We start from the raw sequence: 24,303 nt of genomic DNA, 5'->3' as shown, positions 1-24,303 counted from the left end.
GGTAGTTGTAAACTAAAAATAACCTATTTACAGTAAGTTGGCTGGATATATGAGTCTGAATGTTATCAGAACAAGATACTCCATAATAGACAGAGAAAGCACCTACTAAGCTACAGAGCTTATTCAGTTAAATGGCCAAAAGGAAAATAAACCCCAATAAAAGCAAAAATTCCCCATACTAGAACAAAATTTTAAGAGACAGTCTGATTTTCTACTATAGTTCAATGCACAGCAATTAATTAAATTAAAGCATCTCTATCCATACTGTATACACCATTTCACTGAAATTACACATTGATAGCTACATTATCTACACTAAGTGCAGAGAGGCACTGGACATCATGCTTCAACAAAATGTCAAACCCGGGACAGGAAGGATCTACTGCTATTAGTAACGCCCGTAGCACTATTCTACCCGCAGTTCCAAGTAAGGTAATACCTGGTACGTCTCATTTAAAATACAAGAAAGATTAAAATGCAAGGGTACATCAACACACTTTTCTATATGTATATCGATCAGCTATTTAGACTCCAAAACCTAAGGCGACTATAACAGTCCTATAGAATTCTGAATTGGTGAAGAGATGCCCAGTGTCAGTCACACTGGGATAGCAATATTTGCCATTCATTGTTTTCTTTGTTTTGCTTCTTTGAATCACAATCATGGATCTAGTTGCCTATAACAGGATTTTTTTTTTTTTCTCTAACTGTTGGCTATGTTAAATTGTATTTAATTAACATGGAACTTTTTTGAAGGAATAAAAATATGGATAGCAATGGCCTTAATGGCAAGAGGTATTTGCCTAGTGGGAACCTACAATCATAAAAGAGAAGCAATGCTCACTTCTCTGGTCAAAAAATAGAGTGTTTGTTTGTGTTCTTTAAAATACAGAAGAAAGGAGGAGGTATTTGTTGCTACCCAGATGCTACCCAGTTCAATTGGTCCCAYGGTTGTTCTGTTGGTCCCTTTTCAAGGAGGCGCAAGAGAGGCCAAGCTGTGAAGTCTTTCTGCAGGCTGAACTCATGCACCTTTTATCCTAGCAACATGGGCTTAGTACCTGCTATGTACCTGGTTTTTTGCCTACCCAACTCTCCAGCTTGCTTTATTCAGCATTCCGAGTTAGTCAATCACACATGAGCAGATCCTAAGAAAGAGCCGCAGAACTTGGCACAGGTAACACCAGGAAAAATGAGGGACAATTGCCCAAGACGGTCAATCTAGAAGATTGTTCAGATTATAATAACATTGTTCCATAATGAACTGCAGCATTTAAGGACATCTTGAAATTCCTATTTGCTTCCTGCATTTTGTGCTTTGTTTATAATTCATCACTAAACATAAACATGTTCTTATTTCATTGAACATAACACAGAAACATTTAATTGATTTTAAATGTTGTAAGAAAACTGCTTTTGTTCTAAGGTATAGATCCCCTTGGGAGGATTATTTCCCTATCTTATATGGTCATATAGAAAATATTATAAGAAAATATTTGTGTGTCTGTAAATTACAGATACTAGGTAATTTAGCTCAGTCTACACTGTAGTTTCCAGAGAATAAGTAAAAACCTGTATTAATAACTAAATTGCTGTTGAGTATATCTTATTTAACAATATAAATACATATGCAACATTTTCTCATGCATTCTACAAACTATACTTCACACCAGATCATAGGAAGTGGGATCTATTTAATAAAGGAGCAGGACATATTGGGGGAAAGTGTGTGCAATCATCTTTAAGAAGGCAGGACAACCTGTACTACACCAGAAGTCACAAGCACGCACAAAACAGCAAAATGGAAACGTTACAATCTACGATTTTGACTGCAAAATCAATTTGTAAACACMATCTGCATACAGCCTTTGAAAAAACTGTAGAAAAAAATAGAAAAGAACGATACAAAAATCCCTGCAAACTATTCTATTTATGTACAAAGCAATATACAGACACCAGACAATCCAGGTTGCGTGATGCTGCCTACAACAGTCTCCCTTGGCGCTGTGGCGCTTGCCACAGAGCATCATTAAAAACACTTGCAAAATTTTTGAATTTGGGAAACCAGACTAGAATGACTGGCTATTCCAGCACCAATCAGTAATGGGGCTGCTGCAGAAGGTAGGTGAAAATGAAAAGGGAAGTGTACAGCAAAAAGTTGGGTGACATGAGGAATCTCTCAAGTCTTCCTGCTCCCTAAGTCCTTCCTTAGCTCGTGGGTTAGCATCTACTCAGCCTAAGAGACCTACTTTAATTGGTGGCTCAGCAAAATGCTCCTTTTTTCCCCTTCTTTTTAAATATTTGGAGCCTCGGTTTTCCATAGGACTCATAGATTCGAATGCGCAACCACTGTACATGCTTGAGCTTGTATGACCTGGGAGTCCCCAGGTCTCCACAGAGGGGGAAGSTGTCTGCGGGACGGAGGGGAAACCTGAGGGATGGGGTCTCCGGCGCCTTTTCCCAGTGAGCCCATTCACACAAGAAGCAAAGGAATTCACAGCACCCGGCCTTTAGCAGCGATTTGGCTCATTCATAGCAGCAGATTTCAACTGAATATCCAATATGATCAGGAGGAGAAACGGAGGAGGGACCCACTGCGCAGTCCGACCCAGGCACATTGCTAGGGACGTGCCTAGCATGAGGTCCTGCCTTAGGTGGGCAGAACCAGAGCATCGCTTGTGCTTTGAGGATTACAGAGGGACACAGCTTGGTGTCCACTGGGGAAGCTGAATTGTCTTCTCCGACACTTGAGAATTGCAATTACTTTCTTTTTCTTTTTTTTTTTCCCAATACTTGAAGTTATTTTCTCTGTATAATGACTCAGACAATAATAATTGGACAAACATTTTTTCCCTCAGAGTGATCAATATGACTGGAGAAAAGAAAATTGTTACTCCTAAATAAAGTATTTTCTGCTGGGAGCAGGAGCTTCCACATGACCTCATGTGCTGAAGCAAATAGAGTTTTATGAGTGGCAAACAGCTCCAGGGCGATGCCTATTGTAACAGCTAACATGAAAAATACCCTAGTCATGGCCTTAGAAGTCACAGTAATAAAAATCAAGGATAATCTTCTGGCTCGTAACAGAATAAAATTACAGTACATTTTTATAAAGTGCCCTTATTTACTCTCTGTAAATTAATTCAAATGCAGTACTAGAAATGGGAAAACAGAACTTAATGACATGATAAACAGTTATACCTTTAAGTGTCTACAAAAAGGATTTCTGAGCTTGGTACTAAAGCTCAGAGCCTTTTTAAAGGCATTTGCAGAACTGGAGGTCAGAGGCAAGGTTTAATACTGTTTGTGTTTTCAGGGAATTATGTGATTGCTGCTGTGTTGCTACAACAGGACCGTAACAACACAAGCAAAATGGAGAGAGCAAAGAAAATCGAGGCAGTTGCCAGAAGGAATTTGTTCAAACCCTGTTGCTGCAGCCTCTCAGATGAGCAGTCTGCTCTTCTGGATATCTACTACAAGAAAAGTGATGGCTCCAGGAGTGATGGAAAACAAATGCGAAATCTGTACTACTGATGCGCTTAAAAGTGACATAAAGCTCTGAATTCCCYGTGCTTTGAGAAAAAAAAAAATGGAGATTAGCTAGATCTCAGGGAAGAACAGATCAAAACTGTAGCAAGAGTGATCACAGCTTCTATGCGGAGTTTTAAGCTCCTTGCTGGACTTGTGGCACAGACGTGGTTTCCTTTTGCAGCATCTTGACAAAAACATTTTGGGTGTGAGAATCACTTTCATCTTAAATACCAGATGGTGACTCTTCCCTAGGACTGCATTGTGAAACGTCTTATTACTTAAGGGAGACAGGAAGAGACTCGGCTTTCTGGGAAGCCCAAGACTCCCACGGCTTTCAGTGGGAGTTCAGGTGGCCAGGAYGGTGCGGGAACAGGTTTCACTACTGCAAAAAAGTAGTTTTTTGAGAAAATAGATTCTTGCTGGTTCAAATGGAAGGAGCATGTACGAAAACATAGCCCCCAGTTATTTGAAGCATTTCCCTGTGCAAGTCCCACGCTTGGCTCCTAAGAGTGCTGGTGCCTTCCTCTAAAGGAAGTCATGAAGAAAATTGAGTTACAAAGTGCTCCTTCTCTTCTTTACTTTTAATGTACAGTGCTCCTTAGCTCTAATTAATAGATAGTAAGAGAATGCTGACCCAGCTTCAGCAAAAAATGCATAAAGTAACTGCCTGTGTATGTGCTTCAAGCATTCTTAATTAAGCATTAACTGCGTCTTTACCAGGGTTAGATTTTCTGTGTGCTAGTGATGCAGCAATCAGAAGGGCAAAGGATATTGCAGTTGCAAAGACCAAGGGAGGAGCAGACAGCTCCACAAACAGATGAAAGCAGAAAGAAATACTAGTTCCTTCTGAAGCGCAGATATCACTTTCCACAGGGTTTTAATTTTGCTACCCAGGTACTGGAAACAAATACAGAACCTTTGCCAGAAGCAAATTAATATATTAATTAACACTCCTGGTGAAATAAAAAGAGAATCATCAGTAACCAGCATCATCTACTTAAACATGAACTGTGCATTAGCTTGAGTGGCCAGCTCCTGGGTTATTCTGTGTTTATTCAGTTAAGTAGCAACCCAGTCTCATGTGGAATGAGCAAATCAAGAAATGCAAGCCAAGAATGAGTTACACTTTCCCAGAGAAACGGAAAGCTTTTTGATGGTTAAATACAGTGCTCTGTCAGAGTAACACTATATTAAGAATTCAGACAGGGTAAAAGCAGAGGAGTTTACCAAAAACAACATTTCTCCTTCACCCACATCCACACTTAAGTAGAGAAATGCCATTGCAATTAYCTTTTCAAACTTCCCTGAGTTACTGTATCTAAAGAATTGCTATTTTAAATCACAGTCTGCTATTCTTGTCCTATCGAAAGGCCCAAATTACCCTCTCTCGTGTGGGTGGAGTTTCTGCAGCATCCCATTCCTTCCTCCCTAGCCTCCGTCTGAAGGATCACTCTTCAAAGGACGGCATGTCCCACGTGGATAAGCGTGAGCGTATCCCGAGCCTTTCCCAGTATGTAATGATGTGGCATTGCCTAGTCACACGTTGCTGGCAGCCCTATTTGCTTCCAGCTATTAACAGCTTCAAAAGGCAACTAGGCTTATACARACCAGTTGTCTAAAGCTACTTTCAAGACAAGCAATTGATGTAGCTGCTTCTAAGAAACTGCCAGGATGAACAGCCTGGGCAGTCCTGTATTAATTGATGGGCTGGGCTATGACATGATTTGAGAAGCCAGGCCATACTCCGCATGTTACTCTTGGCTACGTCTGCTCCTCAAGCGGCAGTAAATTTTTCTTGCTGTGATCCAGCAGGCTGCGAAGGGAGAGCGCAGTGTACATTGTAGGTACATCGCAGCACTCCTACGTGCCCCAGAGGCACGGTGCTGGCACATCACCCAGAAGAGGAAATTTCTTCAAATGCAGACCAGGTCCCAGAGCCTGGGATGCGCTTAACACCYACGCTTTCAATGCAGTATCTAAAGTGCAAAAATCTGTGACTTCTGTTTTTCTTATTACAAACGCACTTTAAGAAGAAAATAGGTGGGTTGGTTCCCCTGTGTTTTGGAAGAAGGTTGGACTCTGGATATTCTAATAAAAATGACTGAAGAAAATACTGCCTATCACTTTTACAAATACCTTATAGTTCCAGACTTCATAAAAACAGTCTTCAAGGTGAGATTTTTACCTGTGGGAAAGGTCTCTGTCTCTAATACATGTGAGAGACCTATAGAATTCACAGTGGTTGAATATTTACTAAATTATGCAGGCTATTTTTTTTTTAGGCTGGTAGCAATGGCATGTGAGAATAAAAAGAGGAAGGCAAGAAAAATATTCCATGCCAACAAATGCTTGAATGAGGAATACCCTGGCAAGGGACTCAAGCTCAACATCATTAATTCATGYAAGTAACCTTCGTTGGCTCAAGCCCACATGCATTTCTGGAGATCTTCACATGAATGCAGATGAGCAAGAGCAAGTTATATTTACATTTCACTAGCTTTTACAGAGCCAAGCAACCACTCTACAGTTAAACACATTATTCCTGTTTACACCCATGACAGATCTCAGCACTGACACTGGCCAGCCTATGTCCAAAAATATTTCAACTCTGTTTTCTGCCATTTTCAGCTTCATCATCTTCTCCTATTCTAGTCCATTCTGGGAACCTCTAAATGCTCCCTGAATGTTGCCCAGCGCTGCTCTGCTGGGTAGAGCTTCCCAAGGCCGCTCGGCTCAGCTTTGCTGCAGAGCATTGCTAATACTGTGACAGCGGTCACCAGTGTCCTAGAATTGCCAAGTTTTAACAAGCATCCTTAAAAACATTTAACAGGATAATTATTGTGACTCTAATCTCTTCTGACAGGATGAGTCAGCTACACCATGTTGACAAAACAGCATCTTGTTAATGCAGATGCCATGCGCCCTAGGAATCTTTTCTCTGGCATTAGAGATTTGTATGAATTGTTACTCTGCAAGAGATAGAGAGAGAGATGTATGCTTAATGTATTGGTCTAAATCCTGAAATTCTACTTTATTCTGTTCTAATTCTGGCTCAGATCTGTTAACTTTATGGAATTCGGCTTAGTAACAAGTTCAGACATTCTCTGAAACGGGACACATACTTGGAAGAATCTTTCACTTCAAGTTAAATGTTACTAATTGCATTCAGAAACTCTCGATTATTTAGTGTAAAGGGTTCAGGATTTGTTTACAAAGAAATATTATGCACCCAAGCATGACATCCTTGCTCACACCTAGTAGTATCTAAGTTGTGTTGCCTCTTTCACATGAGAAATCCCACTGAGCTCAGTGCAGCAGGGTGAGTAGTAGGCGCTACCTATTTCAGCTGTGGTTTGCTTAACTGAGGCCATGGTATCCTGCAGTTTCTAAACCAGCCACAGATTCAGTGAGGGAACTAGCAGCCACCCCTGCATTAATACTACCTTGTATTGTGCAGCGTACTGCGGTCCCAGATCAGCACAGCCTCGTAATAAGATGAAGGCTGTATCTGCCCTGTGACAGCTGCAAAAATACAACACGTGCCCTCAAATGTAAGATCTTGCCTTGATATCAAATGTTAGTAGAACTGATGCAACAAAATGTCTGGGGTAATTTATCAGCTTTTGTCCATTAATCTCGCCACTGGCTCCAAGTTCAGTCTGAAGTGCAGTTTGGCACAATGTTTCTGTGCTTCCCATGCCAGCTGCTTATTATTATCAAAACAAACATAAAATCTTCATAGACATTTCCCAAAGATATTCCAGCCACACAGTGCTAACTAGACCAAACGTCCACCGTGCAAATGATCCACAGGGATGTCACAAGAGTCAGGGAGACACTCGAAGGCTGGCAGGATGTCGGGCGTTCCTGGCACGATGCCCTTGCGCCCCTGTGTCCCTGCAGAGAGCCATACTGGCACTCGGATCGTCCCGTTGTGCAGCACCTACATTCGCTGTGTCTTGATCGAGAGGGGAGGCGGGTGAGAGCACATCTCCGCACACGGAGGAGTCTCCAGCTGCATCCATCACACAGCAACACAAGGGAGCCAGATGGCGAGGGACCGTTATTTGGCAAAGACACTACCAGGACTTTACGAGCTCTTTGCTAAGTTTCAGTTAACGAATTAAGTAAGCACAAACTGTAGATGTTAAATTAAATTAAATTAAATTAAAAAAAAAAGAAAAAAAAAAAAAAGGAGAAGTCTTCCTTAATCATGATAGCTTTTACCAGAAGAGAGCTTCAGGGCTTATTAAAGATGGAGCTGGGAAACTCTTCCCTCAGTTCTCACGTTTCCAAGGCTCTTCTTCAACAACACCGAAGTCCGCGGATTTGCCATTGGTTGCCAGCGTGACCTGCAAGTAATTATCAGCAACACACTGACTTAAAGACCAAGGCACTCTGATAAGCAAAATCATGAGTTTTATATGGAAGATCATGATATTTACAGGAATTATGTACCACGTGTTAACATATATATACATAAGATATTTATTCAGAATTCATAACATTCCCAAATACTGTTCATTTCAAATATGGACTATAAAACATTAGCAGTAGAAAAAATGTCCCAAATTTATTTTCTTAGCCTTTGCTGTAGTTTTGTTATTAAAAACTCTTTCAGAATTCTATTCTTGCCCTATCTCCTATAGTTTTCTTAGTACAGAAAATCTCATTTTATCAGCATAATTCCTTGGCAAAACAAGAAAGTTGATGCCAGGGCATGAAAAATGTGCAAGGAGAGAATAATATTTTATATATAGATATCTATTTATATACACAAAAAGAAAATTACCTGCAGCTCCAACAGCTTTAAAGACATGGAGGCAAAGACATGTTGTGAAAATATTGTTCATTGTATCACTAGTTTTTATCATGTAGTGAAATATTTTGGCTATTCTCAGACCAAATATCATAGTAATGCTGTTTGTTTCATATACAGTATAAAAACAAAATGTCACCGTTCCAGATAAAGCGTTGTGCTTCAGTATTAGTTTATGAGTATGACTGAGAGAAGACCTATAGTGATCTACCAACTTATGGTAAATACTGACCAGCATGTTGCATCCCCAAAATCATTGTCAATAAAGCCATGCTTCAAAAGAAATATTTCTAGCCAAACTGGTTAATTTTTTAAAGGTAAAATGTTATACCTTTACAAAAATGGTCTAGGACTTTATAATAGGAAGAACATCTTTCACTTAATTCTAGAAGAACGGTTTACTTTTTCCTAACTTACCTTAAAAGCTTGCAGTCTTAGTTTCAAATGAAATCTTAAAAATAATGCTGAAATTCCCCATGCTGAATAAACTGCATTCATGGAAGCTTCGGGACATGGACACATGGCAAAATGAAATGATTTTTGAAATAAAGTCAAGCGTTTTTCTTGGAGAATTGAAATGGTAAAACATGCAATTACAGGAATGAACAGCTTAATCACAGAGTCATGTGAAATGTGATAATAAAAAAATACAAAAATATCATGCAATAACAACCACTCTATCCCAACATAAAGTGAGTGCCTATTAAAAATATACATTGACCATGCAAAATTATAGACAAGTAGCACTATACATGGAATATATTACACAAAGTATGAGAAGAGACATGCTAGTAGATTAGCTTTCAAAGTTTTGACCAGAWTTGCAGTGAGCTTTTCACCCCACCAGTGCACTCTACAGGATGAAGTTATATCTCTTCAGATTTAACATCTGGATATTTTAAATGCCAAAATCTCTTGCATAACATAAACCAAACAAAAAAGTGAAATTCTGCTAGCTCATACATTTTTGTTCCTAACATTTCCCTACAGSATGGATTTAGGATGATGTAGCACATTATTCCATGTTTCTGAGGTAAACTAATGACTTGGTTGATAGGACTGTCTTGACAAACTAAAGAAAAAAATATAATAAGTAAAGTATCAAAGGACTGCATTCTAGCTTGGCTTGGACCTCTGGAAATCTGAGAGTCTGGAAAGAGAGAACTTTTGGAGCAGTGAGTTCCATGAACTCAACTCAGACTCATATGGTAGCTGAATTTGTACTGAACCCACTAGAACGATCACATTCCCTTTCACTGAAAAATGGGTTTCCAGAAGAAGTATAAAGTTAGTCAAGAAGTACTTGGAGTGGGGTACTTGTTAATCACTATAATCACTCCTCTGATCTCTTTGACAAGGCTAAAGTCAAGCACTTGCATAAAAATTAATTGTTTTAATTTCCAAATGCTTAACTCTTYCATTTTTCTCATGGAAAATGAGTAAGTCAGAACAAAATGTCCACTCTAATTAAAAATAAAAAAGTCACCTTATCAAAAACTTGAAAGATTCAGTGAAAAAATAATAAGATGAAAGCTCTTCTTTCTCTACCTGAAAATTCAGGTATGGCCTGACATTAGCTAGTACCACACATTAGTTTAAAAAGCTATTGTAAAGAAAAATTCCAGCCAGGCAGGGAATGTGTGAAAGCAATAATATACAATTTATACTTCAGTAATATACAACTTAYACTTCCACTATATGTGCTGCTTAGCTAACGGAAAGAAAGCAGGCATTTAGTTAGATGCTGCCTCAGCTGCAGCAACTATCTGCTTGGATAAACAGCCCCGGTCGACTCRCTGGCAAACCCAGCTGTCGGAGGCAATGTGCACAGGAGCAGACGAGAGAATTAATTAAAATAACTGACTCCGAAATGAAAGTTTCCAGCTGGTTGTTTCAGTCTTTCTCTCTCCTCCTCTTCAGTTAAAACTTCTCTCCCGATTTTAGACAGCCCGGTCCCAAATGTGGGTGCAAGGCAAACTCTGAACCACCAACCACCCCAAGTGTTCACCTGGTGGGGTTTCACAAGCTCACTCCGCTCTGGCAAAGACTTGATTATCACTATTATTAACTCATGTTACAGCAGGGATTAGAGAGAGGAGATGCAGTGTGTGTCTCAGCGAGGCAGGAGCGACGGCGGGAGCGAAGCGCGCGCATGCTGGGTGAGCGCAGGAGTGACCGGATGGCAAAGTGCATTCAGCATGTGCCTCTCTGCACGGCATATCATGGCAGGCAGGCAGCAAGTGACAACACCCGTATGTGGTTTGCAACTATCCTTCATCTCGAGCTGGCAATTAAGTTCTCTGTTGCCAAAGAAAATWAGGTAAATGTCCACAGAAGGTCATGCCATATTCTCTGTGTCTTGGCATATTTCCGTAACACACTGCCTCTTGCCTTTTGATATGTAAACAACATACATGATTTTTCACATCAAATGACATCTTTTAAGGAGAGTGCAAAGGAGCTTCTTTTGAACTGCTCAAACTCATTCCAAATGTCTGGGGTTCATAGAGCTTGTTCTCACATTGCTATTTGTGGAACGATTTGAAAAACACATGCACATTTTAAAAAATAAAATAAAACAAAACATACAGTACTATATACATGTCTCAATATCCATAAATGTGAAAGGTACCTTGCACTCATCTACTATGACTGAATTGTGAGCTGCATAAACGCACTGGTTTGAGTTGTTTTCCCTATGATTTTTCATGTCATCGTAGATTGACTGAGTCTTGGTCATTTCAATATCTTCATGCCCTTTATGATGAGAGTCAATAGTGTCAAGTTCAGCCTTGGAAAGGTGGTAGACAATGCCAGCACCGAAAGAATCCCCCACGACATTGACTGAGGTCCTCATGCGGTCCCTACAAAAGAAGCAAAAGGCAGAGGTTGAATGTCATGAAAGGAAGAGAAAGGTAGAGCCTGAAAGGATGATTTACTGTTACAGCTCCTGCATTTTTTTCAGAAAGGTTATGGCATTTTTATAATAGGGAGGATCGTGGCCGTCAGGTGGAATACCTCAGTTTTCCAGGGGACTTGCCCAGGAAGAATGGATACGCAAAGCCCCATGTCACAGCTGCCCACACTCACTGCTCTTGGCAAATAACTTGCCCTAGAAACTGAGCCAAACTGCAGATCTGTGCTTCACCAAGACCTCCCTGGTGCTGCTTCTGGAACTGAAAGTTTCACCCTAAATCGTCTGGCCTGCATCGCCTTCCTTGGGTTAATCTGAATTCATGGAGGCACTAACCATACTTAATAAAGCCAGGGAAAACAGCTTTGGATCTGCAAGCATCCTTCGATCTTAACATTAGTTTAAGTGAGAAAATTATGAGAGAGAGGAGAAAAAAAAAAAAAACTGTCTGCATAAGTCTCAGGCCTTCCAAGCTCCCACTACATGCCCTTCTGTTGGTGCTATCTTCACAGATGGTCATCTGTCAGCATGGCACCATGCCCACTCACTTACTGCGTGCCAGCACTCAGCGTAGGAGCCAGCCAAATATAGGTCATGGCCTACAAAATGACGAGCCCACGACAGCAGCTCAGTAACAAGTCGCCCCTAGCTGCAAGGAGGTGCCAGCTGAGGTCCACATGCTTCCCTACAAAGAAACCTGCTTGCTGGCACCTCCTGAACACGATGCCATCGGACAGAGACAATCTGCCTTCCTTTGCCTTGCTTTTACAACGTGATGCAATCTGTTTGCACTCCACTCATAACTGTGGATTTTCCCTCGTTCTGTCCCAAAACCTCGCAAAGGGGGGTCATAAAGAAGACTGCAGGACTGTGAGCTCACAATCTTTCCTGTGGCAGACAAGTCGTATTATACAGTATGAAATCATCTGCACCTGCCAAATAGGTGCCAGCAGCAAGTGATTTGATTTGCCTCTGTGCAAGACTCTTGAAAAACTTGTGCTAGTTGCAATTTAAAGGCACTAAGTTGTCAAAGAGATCAGAGAAGCAATCACAGTGATTAACTCCCCATGGCACATCCACCTCACCTCACCTCTCCAAGGTGCATTTGAGGAGCATCCACAAAGACTTATTCACCCCTAATGGGCAGGTCTGGCAGACTAACGAGCAGGGCTCAGAGAAAAGCCCGTGCATATGACCTCTCTCTCCCACGACACTAATTAATTTGAAAACACTCCACTACTGCTAGCATTAGATTTAGGTGGCATCTCTGTTTCCTGTACAACCCTGAGCAAAGAGAACAAAACAAAACAAAAAACTTAAATGACAGACACTGATTATTCATGCTTATTTATGTCCATAAAATCTTCTGAGAACTTTTCAACATCTTTGCCCTAAACATCTGTAAATCTGCCTTTCCCACCTGTGGAACTGTATTTCCTTTCAAGTTTCCTCCTTCCTTCTCTTATCTTGCTTACATGTTTGGAGCTTGCAGTGTAATTTCTTACCTGAATCAGCCCATTTCTATCTTCAAAAGAAGACCCAGAAGGAAAAGAAGTCTCCAGTAATCCCACCAAAACCCAAACAAACCAACCACAGGCAAAATAGGTTCTTCCAGTTTTGCTTCACTTGAATGAAATGTTTTACATAGTTATCATCCTGTGCCTATGAAGACTGTTTTAAACATAGCTAGAGAGGGGCACTGTAGGAAAATACAATTTGCTGAGGTGAATTTTTGATGAAGACTATCGATCAAATATACTACTGTGCTACAATGCCATAAGAATATTAAAGTACACCTGCTTAATTTTTATTTGCATAGGGAAAAATGAATTTTGAAAGGATTCATTGATGCCAGACTAGGGAAGGACAGTATATGATGCCAAAAAAAGGAGGTGGAAAGAAGAATACATAAAAATAATTTAGGCATGCTTCTTATTCTGAAAGGGTCATTTGAGGAGATGCTACAGCCCACGTTCAGTGCTAGTAGCCAAGAGATGCACTGATACCAACTGCACAGTGGTGCAGAGCACACTACACTGAATTGAACAAAGAGTTTCCTTAAAGAAAAGGACAAAATCCTGGGAGGAATAATGAGAAGGAAAGTCAAAGTTCCGCCTCAAAAAACAATTCAAAATTCAAAGCTTTGGAATCACTGGGAGGTAATTCTTTAAATCCTGATGAGGAGGTAAGTGCATTATCTCCTCAAACTGACAAAAATCACAAGCTTAACAACCTTGAGAAGAGGAGAAGAAAAGAGAGGAACTGAATCAGACCCTCAAAGTCTCATTATTATCAGTATTTATTAATTAAGCCTTACCCACAGTATCCTAGCATGCAAAAAGGCATTCTTCTTTCCTGGGAACTTAAAAACCCGGGCAAAAACCTTACTGGATTTTAGAAAGGAGATTAAAATCTTAACATCCCTTGCTAAAGCAGAAATCAAGGAATATGTTCAATTTGTCTTACTTCATTGCCATTCTAGGAAAGATCTCCTATTTCCTACAACTTAATTCAATTTATATGCAGCCTTGTCTGTAATACTCACATGTTGACAAGGCCTGAATGTGCTGACTTTATAGATCTAAGTCAAGGAAAAGGAGTCAGAAATCAAGTGCTCTTTTCCTATCTGAATTTCTGAATGAAGGTAGATGCTCTAAATACTGGATCAGCTGCCCAAGCTCATTTTCTCTAATTCTTCTTTCCTCGCTGCAAAACAGTACTGTACTTGAGGCTGTGCTGTGATATTTGCTAAGTTTGTCAGCCTCACATTTGGAAAGCAGCCAGCTCCTGGCTAGCGCAAAAGCAGCTGGATTCATTCCAGCTGTTGGCGTGTAATTACTGTCCTATTAAATGTCACTGCTGTGTTGCGCTTAATTTTAAACTGAGAAACCATGAGAGTTGCGAAAGCTTGAGAAACTTGCCTGGTGAAACCTCAGTCTGTGTATGTGTACGGGGGTGGGAGAAAGGTCGACCCATCTGATCTCTAGATTTTGAGGTGGCTTTAAAAGATATTGATACAGAAACCTTTTTGGCTCCAGTTTGAAGGAGATGGTGTCAAGCTCACGGCCAAAGACAGCTCAGCTTTGTGTCAAACCACGCGCTCAAAACATTCAAAGCTGGATTTGGTTAGAATGCAGTTTCAGATAATTGCAGTATTGCAAAAGAAGCTGATACAAGTTACATCTGAGTTGGCTTTTGTGCTCTTTTCTAGCATCTGCAATGCCAGCAACAACCTTTTGCATATCTCCTTAGACCAGGATGGCCACAACACAACCACAAGAAGGTGGAAAATGATGCTATTTGACATGGTGTACATCAATTGGCATGCCACCTCCAACTACAAACTTTGTCTTACCAGCATTACTGACGTGACACAGGTATTTGCTTTTTCATTTTATTTTTTGTGTTTTCCCCTCTCTTTCAATTTTAAAGCCCTGGAACTGCATTGCTGATTGTTAAGCCTAAAGGATCCAAAGCCAGCCAAGGRGGCTGAAAGGCTCTTTTGCCTGGCATTGACTTAGGAAACATACTTGAAATATCTCTTTCAGAAGCACTATCTCTTAATCTATCTTTTCCATACTTATATTTGTCACTGCTACAGGGCCACAGTACAGACATTTATATGTCTGCAGTGTTGGATGACCCAGAGATAAAAATGTTGGAGCTGAGACTAAAATACAGCATCAACCAGTGGATYGGAACTGCTGGTAAATTTACAGCTCTGAGGTTTGCTAGTGTGGGCAGAGCTTCTCAGTCCACAGGAATATTTTTAAATGACATTTCCCTAAAAAAACAAACAAACCACAGGCTCCATTTGCACATCCTCCTACCAGCKGCAGAAACCTATCTATTTGCCTTCACTTTGAGAGCCAGTAAAAACATGTATTTAAAATGAGTGAGCACCTCCCTTCTGCTCTCCTCCTCCCAGCTGCAGATTCCTACACTGTTTTCCTGTTTTGAACCATGATTTCATAAATATAATAAACCCACAGAATGTCATATTTTTCCCTATCCTGTACTCTGACAGCTGAACTCTGCCTTATTTCACCATTCTGAGTCATGGTATGGTATTCAGTTATATATAAAATATATAAGTTATTCTTTCTCTGCTTCACCAAGCTGAAATTGCCTCCTTCAGGAATCAGAGCTGGAAGCTATTCTTCAAGACTCTTAGTGACATGACAGGTATTAACAGACACAGCATAGCAGTAGCCCCAAAGGACATGTCAGAGGATTGACCAAGATCCTGAATTCTTCTCAGTAAGCCAAAAGATAAGTGACAAAGTCATTTCCTATTTTGTCTTGATACTCTTATCACTGCTTTTCTTTCTTGCACAACTTTAGTAGTATATCTGGGACTAGAAGCTGCCACAAGCCGGCAGYTGTGTGCACCAGTGGTAGGAAGAAATGCACAAACAGTCCAGAGTGTCCAATATTCCCTCTCATATCCCACCCGGGTGCCATGGCTGACACAAGAGCCCACTACGTGAAAGAGTTTAGGGCGAAGGATGGTGGCTGGCCAGAAGACACTCTGCCACGGCAGCAGAGGAGCACATAAAAGCCTGCAGAGGCCAGTGCAGCTTAGAAGGAGGAGGCCTCATCAGCACCTGTGAAAGTGACAAAAAGATGTTAATGCTGCCAAATGGCAACATCAGAAAGGATCCGACCTGGTACATATCCTATCTATATTAATAGCTTCTGCATCTAGGTATTGAGGGACATAGGCCTTGGAAAACTATCCTCGAATTTGCTGTTTCTTGTTTGTAGACACCTTCCCTCACTCTGAAGGACTTTGAGTTCAAGATCTTGAAAATGAAGATAGGTCCTTGAGATTTTGTCAATTTGTCAGGAAAATCCAGCTAGGGAATAACCTTCTATCTTGCCATTTGTTTTATAATTTTATTTCATTTATGCACCACTCCAGGACAGCTGTCCTACAGTTTTTCACTTAAAAGCACCTGACTTTCTTATGAACAGGAAAAAAAAACGACTTTCTTCATTATGARTGTGAAACTTTTCATATGACAAATACCCAAGCCCTACTGTGACCATCTGACAGGATTTGGACCTCCATATTCAGCATCCATCCTAATTTTTAGATCAGAACAATGAGAAACAGAACTACACCAGTAGAAATGAGAAAAATGACAGTTTAGCTAAGTCTTCAATGGGGAGGCATCACGCAAGAGAGCACAACTTACAAAAGCCAGTCAACAGCCACAAGCAAGCTGATGTCCTGCGTGGGGAGCCCCACTGCCGTGAGGATGAGCAGCATGGTGACGAGGCCTGCGCTGGGAATACTGGCAGCCCCAACGCTTGCCAGGGTGGCGGTCAAACTGCAAAGAACAAAAACAAAACCAAAGGGCAGTAGCAGGAAGCGGAACATAATTTCATCGCACGTTCAGGTGATGATTTGGAAGGTCTTTCTTCTAACAAGCTCTTCCCATAAAACCAAGGGCTGTATGATAAACCATGGCAAGTTCAAGACAAGTTTGGTGTTCCCCCAAGGATACTTATTTAATACTAGCCAGATCTACAGGGTTTGTTCTGAGAGCTATAAAACTAAGCAGGGTTATAACATTAAAATCTTGAGGTTAGTAGTGTTTTCCTAGCACTACCAATACAGTTTTTATCATCCAGGCTCGCTAAAGTTCGATGTTTATGGGTTGAATTTCCAAGATGGTTCATTTCTGTTTGTTTATGGGACTTCCAGAATGAACTAGGAGTTAACAGTTTAGAGAAAATGGTTATTACCAAGGAGAGAAGGGTAAAGTTCTTGGTATCCCAAATGCATTGTTCACGCTGGTGATGTACCATGCCTAGCTACAAATCACTCTATATCCAAAACCAAAATTCATCTGATTGTGTCACAAATCCAAACTTATCTTTGCTTTTGTTTCTCTCTTTTTTTTTTTTTTCTGTTTTGTTTAAGACCACTAGAGTAATCATCTGTACTCCAGAGCTCCAAATGCTGGAAGCTGTAAGAGTGCAGTTCAAACCACAGCAAGCATTAGCAGTGCTGAGCAATGCCATGCAGAATGGAAAGTAATTTGACAGAGAGTAAGTAAAAGGGAGGGCGAGGTTAAAAATAATTAAAAAAAAAAAAAGATAAGAATAAAAAAATAAAAGGCAAGGGAAGAAAGAAGAGGGGAAGCGGGAGAAGGAAAGGTGATGGAGAAGAATAAGTTTCAGCCTTTTCGAAGCAGAACACAGAGCTGACTAACACAACTGCAATTCTGTGGGTGTAACCAGCAAATCTCAAAGTGCTTCCAGCACAGAAGTAGGGGAAGGGGAAAATCCTCGGCTGTCAGCCACAGATCCGCTCTGTGGGGATGTTAGCCTGATATCAACCTGCCAGATGGCAGATCTGACCCAGACGAGGCAGGCTGCGGAGCTGGCCAGGTGTCCGGGTTAGAGCACAGCCTGGCTTCCTAACGCCCCAGCTACGTCCAGCAGGTACGTGGGCAGGATGCTCGGCTCCACTGCCAGGCTCCGAGCATCGTGCCAGCTCCTCAGGCACTTCCAGCCTCAACTGGTGAGGGAGCATTCCCAAGCTCATGCCAGCCTTCGTGCTGCAACGCTTACAGGGCTAGAGGGCACAGAAGCTGCTCAGGTCCAAACTGAGCCTGGCTTGGCCACTGTTTCCAAGATCAGGGTCTCTGGTAGAAGACAGGAAATCACAATATTTGTATGACCAGTAAGAAGTAACTAGAGCTAATTAAATATTAATCTTGAACAGACAAAAGTCTTTGTGAATTKGTGTTCCCATCATCTCAGTATCCCCAGCTCCACAAGCTCCATTTGGCAGGCATGAAATAATATGAAATAACTCTCCCTTCACTTGCACTGCTACCTCAAGGGAGAGCCGGCTCCACACTGTTGCAGCAAAAAGGCTATGTTGCAGGAAGGAGGAGAACCAGTGGTTTTCCTACAGAGCCCAAAGGTGCCCACTGCTTAGTAAATGTGAGTCATAAGGTTGCCTACACCAGCCTTAAAATGCTGAGACCAGACAGTGCTAATGAGTCAATCCCTCAAAAAGAGTGCAAGTGGGAGAAGGGGGACTCAAGCCTACCAAACCTCTTGACCAACTGCTGAGCCTTGCCTTGTCTCCATTTAGTCTAATACGTGYCTCCTCTGAAATGACTGCTCCCATTTCCAGCAACAAAATTGCACCACTCACGTCCAGCATCTCACTTCTCTAGAAGCTCGTTTTTGGTTTGTTTGGTTTTTAACTATTTTAGGGGTTAGGGCAGGAGACAAAGGAATGGAAAACGTGCTGGCAATAAAGCTGGACAACAAACACAGAATTAAGCATTGCTATGCAGGTGTTTCTCTAGTGTTAAAACGGTTTAATAAAACAAAGGCGTGCGAGTGAAAACTGCAGGAAGGCGGCAAACTTGGCAGCTTTCACTTGTGGTTCACATTTGAACTATTCAAAATGTTAGGTCTGGTGTCTTCATCAAGTTTTCCACCATGAGTTAACTTTAGCTGCAGCAGTCATAACTCTGACATTCTTTTTCATTAGTCACCATATCTAATGACTCTTAAAACTGGATTACAGTAAACAGTCTTGAATTACTCCTACTCGTTTTAAATGTGTAGTTTCTTCTGACCTTCCAGATATTCACCTGAATGCTAATTACTACTACTTGCTATGAAAAGATAGGGCTAATAATTTCTGTGTTAGAGAAAAAAAGTCTGAGAGTACTTTGACTGTGCTACAGGTAACCTCATCCTGAGGATGTCCTATGCTCAGTACACTGTTTTTGCTGTTAATTGCGGTAGATTTTTTTTTCTCCTATTTTTTTTTCGTTCTTTTTTTTTCCAATGAATATAAATAGGTATACTGTACAAAGTTAATGTCCCTCATACCACTTTTAGGAACCCTCTATACTGTGTGAATTATCACACAAGACAGAGAAAAACGTTGACTTTCACCTTGCAATGCCATCTACAGACCCGTTAAAAACACTACCAGAATGTCCTAAAGTGGCAAATACTCACAGAAAGCACAAGTCATTAGGAACAACATATATGGCACTCTTCTGCATGGCATTATTAAAAAACCACAAATTTTGTAGTGGATCCCACAGCCACTGAGAAAACACCCAACCCAAAGCTTCATATTTTACAGTCTTCAAAAACCCAGTCCACAAATACTTTGAACTCACCTCACAGTAACTATCTGCCCTCCATCCAGCTCAATGCCGTTCATTTGTGCGATGAAGATGGCAGCCACAGCTTCATAAAGAGCCGTTCCATCCATGTTAATAGTTGCTCCAACAGGAAGAACGAACCTTGTTACGCGCTTATCAATGCCTAAATTTTCTTCGAGACATCGGAATGTAACAGGCAATGTTCCAGCACTGAAGGAGAGAAAGCAAATACATACGAGGGACATAATTAGAAAATAACAGACATACATGAGGGAGAAAAGTCAAAAATTCCTGTATCATTGTTTTCATTTKCTATTAGCAATTCCTGCTGTGATTCAAAACTTTTTGGACAATTTTTTAATTTAGACTGCATTTAGAAAATTTTTCAAATTTTCAAATTAGACTGGAGAATGGACTGTGGCCAAGAACAGAACAGCACTTAGGCTTCTCAGAGCTCAGAAACAGGAAAGGATACGAAACATGGCTGCAGGATAGGAAAGGATGTGAACCATGAATGGAAACATGACTCCTCGTCCACAGTGCCTTGCATTTGTGGGAACAGTGCAGGCTATTGCATTCACTAATTCAAAGCAGAACACCTTCATCTAAACACATAGCTGATAACAGATCATAATCTTTACCCCTGTGGATGCAAATATCTGCTACTTCTCCCCTTCCCTAGCAGGTCTGCCTGCTTTAGGAAAAGGACTTGCTGCTACAGGCACCAAACCTTCACAGAAGCATGTTTTGGTTCCTTAATTCATGGTGGTATCCCTGAGGTCAGGTCCACCACTGACTGTAGTTTACTGATGCCTGAGAAAGCTGCTCTGAAAAGGGAAAGCTGACCTGGGGAAATTCCTTTAAATCAGTGTTTCAGGACTGAATCAGCTAGGGTGCATCTGCTCTAGGTTGTTTGCTTTTCTCCAACTGACCCTGCAGTCAGTTGGATAACTGTAACAATAAGCAGATATTCTCAGTGACCTTGGCTACTGCACCACTGTTAATGCTACTGTCATTGCCCTTTATAAAAATACTAATTTGCTTATAATAAAAAAAGTAAAGGACTAAACTCACCAAAGGTTCTCAAATAAATACTTACAGCATATTGTTTCTAGTGCCTTGCAACTTCAGAGTCTTTCCAACTCATTCATTCATTCATTACCACAGAGACACTATTGGGTAAAAAAAATGTAATCCTTCCATTTTACAGATAATCAAAGCAARGAAAAGGGAGATTAAGGCATGATTGAAGTACCTAACCACCAGAACATAATACTCCATTAAATGTCCTAGATATCTGGGACAACTGCATGAGATGCATATTTATCACACAGGATCTATGGGTAACCCAAACCCTTCTGGACTGCTTGACACCTTAGTCACTTCCTAAATTACTCTTCTGATCCTGCATCTATGGCAACTTGGAAGTCAGGAGCTTAGGCCTCTACCTTACACTCAAATGTCTAGGTCTGTGTTTCTAGTCAAAACAGAGACAATTCCCATCATGTAAAAACAATATAGTATTCTCTCATAAGTTACTCTAGTGCATGTATTTATAGCAGGTAGCTGAAAAGATGAAGTGAGTCATCAACCAATAATTACTAGTCAATTTTTAAGTCAATATTGGGATTTCCTTGCCTGATATGGTAACAATATTCCTCCATCTTATTAAAGGAACAACAAAACTAAAAAATGTAGTTCATTGATGCATATTGAAACCAAGATAGACAAAGGTCTTTTTTCTTCCAAACAGATAAATCCCACACCAATCAGATCATCAGCACATAGGGCGTATGAGTCAGCTGYGCCCCTGTGAGCGAGGGTAGGTGGGCACACAAGATGTCTTTGTTAAAAGAGCAGTAAATAGGTGCCTTACTCAGTCTGACCCAACAATGAGCCCTAAGAGGAAGCAYTTGCACTGCCTCGAGGCACCAGATTAGACTGTATGATGGTGCCTGATGCAACTTGCCTCTGGAGYTACAAACTGGTCCAGGTCTGTCCAGCTGGTTGCTCAGACCTGAAGTGCAGTCTGGTGACAAAGTCAACACCCACAGAAACCCATAAGCTGGAACCACTTAGGAATTCCCTACCTCTTTCAATTTTCAACCTGCAAAAAAAAAAAAAAAAAAAGTGATTTCGCGCTTAAAAAAAAAAGGAAAAAAAAAAGGCAAATGAAATGTTGTGTATGGACACTGGACATTTTTAATTCAAGGCTGAGGTAGAAACCAATTGTATTTTATTCAAGGTCATGGCCAAGCTCCATTATTTTTCCAGCTTCTGTCATTATTTCTCTCATTCTTGTTCATCAAGGGAGAAGTTTTGCCCCAGAGAGTGGCAGATAAAATCCAGTTCTCTTAAGGCACTTCTGAAATTAAGAATACTCTGTTTTCTGATGGTCACTTTTGAATTAGTTTGTTTGTTTTTCCTTTTTACTAAAAAAAAAAAGGAAGATCACATTTTATCCAGAATTTAAACATGTTTTGAAGAAAAACAATTACTATAAAATACAGTTTTCCACAGGAAATAGTTTCAACACGAATCAGGGATAGCTCACTTGCAAAGCATCACAACTAATTACCCAGAGCTGCGACAGTCTCCTGCACACTTTGCTGAGTCTGGTTTGGGCATTAACTCCAGATCAAAAATGCTCAGCTCTGCCCTGGGGTCCCCTTACTGCGCCAACAGGATAAAAGAGGAAAAGSGAGGCTTTTTTAGCAGCTCTGCTGCCATTTGTGAAGCAGACAGTATTCAAGTGTAATTTTGCAGAGAGCTCCCTGTCCTCGCAGGGGAGTGCAGAAAGGACCTGGGTACACTGAAATCCTCAGCGCCAGCAGCAGATACAGACAAATCCTGGAGTGCTCTAACTCTCCACTTTCTACAGCCTCCGCTGCCTACTGCATCATGCTTAAAGGCTGGATGTGACTGGCAGCCACGGGAGATTTCCCTACACCTCCTTTATTTCTCCCTTGGGGCCCAGCACACCTCTTTCCTTCTGACACAGCAAGGTGAATGCCTATCAAGAGTCAAATTAAAATTCCTTACAGCTTGCTACATTAATAATGGCTTGAAAGCACTCACRCCACTTTCTCACTAACAGGCTTTCAAAAGGTGAGCAAACAGAATTATCAGCGTTTCCTAGTGGAGGAGACCGGCCCAGAGGTAACACAGTTTGAACAAATCACAGGGCCAATAYTGGAGAGGAAAACAGGAATGGGGGCTGCCAGATCCCTTCAGCTGGCTGTGTGACCTCTCTCAAAGAATCACCAGGGCAAATGGTAATTGTTTTTTCCCAGCAAGACTGAGTAACAAAAAGCTTTTATTCAATGGCATAAAATGATCTTGCAGTGAAGGTCAGAACAGCAGATGTATTATCTCTAAACAGCAGCTAATCATCTGCTAAAAAGTAAATAAAGCTGTTATTTCTCAAGTGTACCTGGAAGCGGTGCCTAGTGCTGTGATCCACGCCTGGAAAATCCCAGCAAGGAAGGAGAAGGGGCTTTTCCTGGTTATCACAAAGTAGAGCAGAGGCAAGAAGATCCCCCCATGGATGACTAGGCCCACGATCACAGTCACCATGTACATGCCAAGCTGCCTAGCAACTACTTCTAAGTCCTTGATTGCAATGATTTTCCCACAGATGAGGCAAGCGATGCCCAAAGGGGAATACCTAGAAAAAGAGAACAAGCAAGAACAAGACAGAAGGATCCTTAGAGCATGCAGTCACAAACTCTGCAGAATACAGACTAGCAAAAGAGACAGGACACTCAATGCTGAGATGCAGATCAGGAAGGGATAGAAATTCAACGAATAGCTTTGACATCTTTTTACAAACAAAGGCCATTCCTGCAAATTCCACATTTACTTCACTTTAATTCCGGAACATCCTACAAGAATATAGTAATGTTACACATGCAGCTGCTTAGGACCATTCTGAAGAACAGTGCAGTAGTTGTTCTTAGTATGCAACGCTTCTAGCTCAAACAGCTCATTTGGTTTCAGGGAATTGTATTATTTGCTTCAGTTAAATTACTTCTTGGAATTAATTGCCTTTCTTTTTTTTCTTGAATGCTGCTGATGTCTCTGTTATGCTCTTCTAATCACTTAGAAAAACACTTTTTAGTCTATGGATTCTTCATTTATGAGCTTCAGTTATGTGCTGTTTATGATAGGTTATGAGGAATCACCTCAGTCAGGTGCTCCCCTCATGGGAGTAACTTTTAACAGCAAATTTTAAAGAGGAGGACTGTGCAACCCCATAAACAGATTTGAAATAAATAGTTTAAATCATCCGAAGTAAAAACACCTGAATGTGCATGCATAGAAGATAACATTTATTGACCCACTCAATGTTCTCTCAAGCAGCATGCCCCAAAACTGCAGAGCCCTTTGTCATCAGTCACTTAAATTGCAACACCAAATGTTATCGTACAGYCGGTGTTTCAGTAAGCTTGATGAAGCATACTCCTTATAATGAATTATATGGTGTCAGAGTCAGAGGTCAGCCTTCTTTTATATTCCTGCAGTGATGCTGGGCTCCTGAGTCTTATAAACCACTGGAGCTGACACAGGAGTTATAGCCTTCTGGGCAGAAAAATCATAAACCAAACAAAATGCAATTCTGCTTAAAGAAGAAATGCATTTGTCTTTATAAACACCCACGAAACAGTGTTCTGGCCACAAAAGCTCTCTAACTGTGGTAGGCAGTGATGAATAAGTGAAACTCCCAGCATTAACTAATCTCTTTCTCAAGGAAAAAAGAAACAAAAAAGCACATAAGTGAAAATAAACATTTGCAGTGGATATGTTGAAACTGGAATAGTTTCCTGTCGTTGCAAAACCAACTACTAGAGAAACTTTGTAACTACAGTTACATATTATGTCTTGGG

The 24,303-nt window shown here is 40.9% G+C and overlaps 1 protein-coding gene across 3 annotated transcripts in view; it reads right to left on the bottom strand.

Annotated features, from left to right (window-relative positions):
* The window catches only part of SLC1A2 (solute carrier family 1 member 2), an 86,375-nt gene continuing 62,072 nt past the window's right edge, over positions 1-24,303 (bottom strand). For all 3 annotated transcript variants that reach the window (XM_026034759.1, XM_026034758.1, XM_026034757.1), the window contains exons 7-11: positions 22,851-23,084; positions 19,433-19,627; positions 16,463-16,597; positions 10,980-11,211; positions 1-7,880 (exon numbers count right to left, since the gene is read on the bottom strand). In XM_026034759.1, the coding sequence (XP_025890544.1) occupies positions 7,806-7,880; positions 10,980-11,211; positions 16,463-16,597; positions 19,433-19,627; positions 22,851-23,084 (871 nt within the window). In that variant the 3' untranslated portion in view covers positions 1-7,805. The remainder of the gene's footprint in view (positions 7,881-10,979; positions 11,212-16,462; positions 16,598-19,432; positions 19,628-22,850; positions 23,085-24,303) is intronic.

Source organism: Nothoprocta perdicaria, unplaced genomic scaffold (genome assembly GCF_003342845.1).
Source record: "Nothoprocta perdicaria isolate Ctin4 unplaced genomic scaffold, notPer1 scaffold_15, whole genome shotgun sequence".
Lineage (NCBI taxonomy): Eukaryota > Metazoa > Chordata > Aves > Tinamiformes > Tinamidae > Nothoprocta > Nothoprocta perdicaria.
The sequence above is the reverse complement of the archived record's forward strand: the minus strand, read 5'-3'. Positions and strand labels throughout refer to the sequence as shown.